General features: G+C 20.1%; 1 protein-coding gene across 1 annotated transcript; it reads right to left on the minus strand.

Moving 5' to 3' along the window:
- Positions 1-1,483: 1,483 nt before the first annotated feature.
- Positions 1,484-1,945, minus strand: LOC128956577 (putative mitogen-activated protein kinase kinase kinase 7-like). Its single transcript, XM_054302300.1, has one exon. The coding sequence runs from the start codon at positions 1,943-1,945 to the stop codon at positions 1,484-1,486; it is 462 nt and encodes a 153-aa protein (XP_054158275.1).
- Between the last annotated feature and the right edge of the window lie 1,152 nt (positions 1,946-3,097).

Below are 3,097 nucleotides of genomic sequence, written 5' to 3' on the forward strand. Positions count from 1 at the left end.
TTTTATTAATGTATTAATTTATTATAGTTTCAATCAGCACTATAATGGCTAGCAATCCAAGTAAATATTTATAATTAGATATTTTTTTTGTAAAATTGTTTTATTGTTTTTTTTTATTATAAATTTTATATAAATTTTTTTAAATCTTATAAATTTTAAAAAGCACATGACGATGATGATAATGATCAAAAATGACCTGGGTTAAATTTGACCGAAAAAAAAACAAACAACTTACCATGCTACAATAGTTAAAATAATAGTTTATTTATTTGTTGATAGAAAATTAAATTCAAAAAAAATAATATATAAATCTAAATTTTTTTCTTAATATAAATATATAGATATAATTTTTTGTACCAATGTTATAATTGCTAACTTTGTTAAAATTAAATTTTATTTTGTTTTTAAAATAGTTTTATCATAATTTTTATAATATTAATAATTTTGTATTTTAAATATTTATAGTATACTAATTGTACTTGTTGTTTAAATGTTTTTTTTGTTGGTTGTATACAATAAAATTTTATATTGAAAACTGTTTTTATCAATATTTTTTGCTTTATCTTTATCTTTTGCTATCTATTTTTTTTTAATTATATATTTCTAATTTTTTAAATTGAATTTTTCTATAATCTTGTGCCTTAAAATTTATCTAAAAATTATATATTGTTATTATTTATATATAAAAAAAAGTAATTAAATAAGTAAATTATATATTTTTTATTCAAAAAAATTAATACTAATAAATTGTTTAAAATTATAAATATTTATACTTTTAATTAAACAAATTAGATTCTTAAATATATTTATATATTTAAAAAAAAATTATTACTACTACATGTCTATTGATTATAAACTTAAACATTATAATATTATATTAACTTTTAAAATATAATTTATATTTATAGTTAAGATAATATTTATTAATATATATATATATATTTATCAGAAATCTTATTCATAAACAATGTTTATTAATTATTATTATATTTCAAATTAAATGACATTACAAATTTAACTTTAAACTTTAAAAAAAATTAAATAATATTTAAAAAAATTTAATTATTATAATTTAAATAATATATATATAAGAAAAATATTAGTTATTAGAACTTTTCAATAAAATATGAATTAAAATTAATTATATTTTTATTATAATAATTATTAAGATTGACTAATTTTTGTTAGAAATATTTGTCTAAATATATAATAATCATTAGGATCTATAGATTGAAAACTTTTAGTAAATAAATTATTTCTAATTAAATTATTGTTAATATATAGTTGTTTATCATTGATAATATCAGTACAATTGGGTCTATCATAATATGATGATTTTAGCATTGATGATATTAATGTTACAATTTCACCAATATTTCGACTTAAATTATGTTGACAATATAATTGTTTAAATTTTCTGCATGTATAAAAAAAATTCAAAAATATAAATTATTAGAATTTTTAAAAAAATATTTTAAAAACTTTACTCAAAATCATTATCTCTGTTGACATCAAATAAGTCCAATAGTATATAACCCATACTATAGATATCACTTTTCTCATTATATGCCAATCTATCCGAACCATTATTATTATTATTACCAAAAACTTCGGGTGCAATATATTTATGAGTTTTAACATTATTAGTGTGTAATTCCGATTCAGTGCCATAACGATTGTGATCAGTGGCCAAACCAAAGTCACACAGTTTAAGGAAACGATTATCTAATGGCTTATCATTGATGAGTATATTTCCGGGTTTGAGATCGCGATGAATAACTGGTGGTTGTCTTGTATGCAGATATTCAACGCATTCACACATCTCTAGCATTATATGACTTGTAATGTAATACTCGATACAATCCATCGGTTCATTGATTTCTCTCTCAAATATTTCTGATTTCATTTCAATAAGATCTTTAAGACTTTGTGATAATAACTCCATTTGAATGTAAAGTATTTTTGACGATTCAATCCACGCGTCATAACATTTAACCACAAATATTGACTGAAGTTTAAATAGTTGTTTAATTTCTTTTAAAATATATTTTTTTTGTTTTTTATCTGAAAATAAATTGATAAATTAATTTTAACAAAAAATAAAAATAATAAAATTATATATTACTTGTTATTATAATATTTTTAATGGCAAACACTTCTGTAGTCTTATTATTCAAACATTTATAAACTCTTCCGAAACCTCCCGAACCTAACAGTTCTATTGGATTGAAATTATTTGAATAATATTCTGTTCTATCATTTATTTTCCAATATTTTTCAATATATTTTTTAATATTAATTGTTTCATAAGTTTTTTGATTTATATCGGCATCGAAATCAATAAAACATTTTTGTTTACAATTTTTTAAAAAACTAAAATTATTATCATTTTCATAGATAATTTCATAGTATTTGTTATCTTGTTTTCTAATATAATGATCGCATATATCAATAACTGAATCAATACTCATTAGTTTTGTTAATTTTTTATTTGAATATTGATTTATATTTCCGCATTGATATACATAGCCATCATTTGTTAGAAAATAAATTTTTTAATAATTTTAAATTATATGATATTAATTTTATATTTTTGAGATTTTCAATTCAATTTCAGGTTTATATTCTCTTAATTTTCTACCATTTTTTATTGAAAAAACTTTCCCAAACATTCCCAATTGACTAAAATCCATATTCCAACCCCAACTGTAAACGAGTCCATCCGATGTTATAGCAAATGAACACCAATTGTATGAATAAATTGATTTAATGACAGTATTTGCGGGAAATATAATACGAGTCGGACTATCAATACAATCAGTTTGTTATCCGCAACCGCACTGTCCGTATCTGCTATGACCCCATTCATAGACAGTGCCCGCACTGGTCAGTGCCAGTGAATGTTGTGAACCACAAGTGATATCAATAATACATTTATCGCTAAGGAATGTAATGATTGCTGGTTTGTTATATATTGTTTTTTTTTGAGTGACTATAAAACTCATCCAAAAAACTCTGGCTTATATACCATAAAAAATATAAATTTATAGATATATATATATATAGAAATAACTATTGAAACCATTATTGAAATATA

Source organism: Oppia nitens, unplaced genomic scaffold, assembly GCF_028296485.1.
Source record: "Oppia nitens isolate AA-2021 unplaced genomic scaffold, nextdenovo-longstitch-racon4-pilon3 scaffold31_pilon_pilon_pilon, whole genome shotgun sequence".
In the NCBI taxonomy this organism is placed as follows: Eukaryota; Metazoa; Arthropoda; class Arachnida; order Sarcoptiformes; family Oppiidae; genus Oppia; species Oppia nitens.

What these genes read in the sequence shown, in the direction of transcription:
- LOC128956577 (XM_054302300.1), bottom strand. Translation starts at nt 1,945, where the DNA reads ATGGAGTTATTATCACAAAGTCTTAAAGATCTTATTGAAATGAAATCA.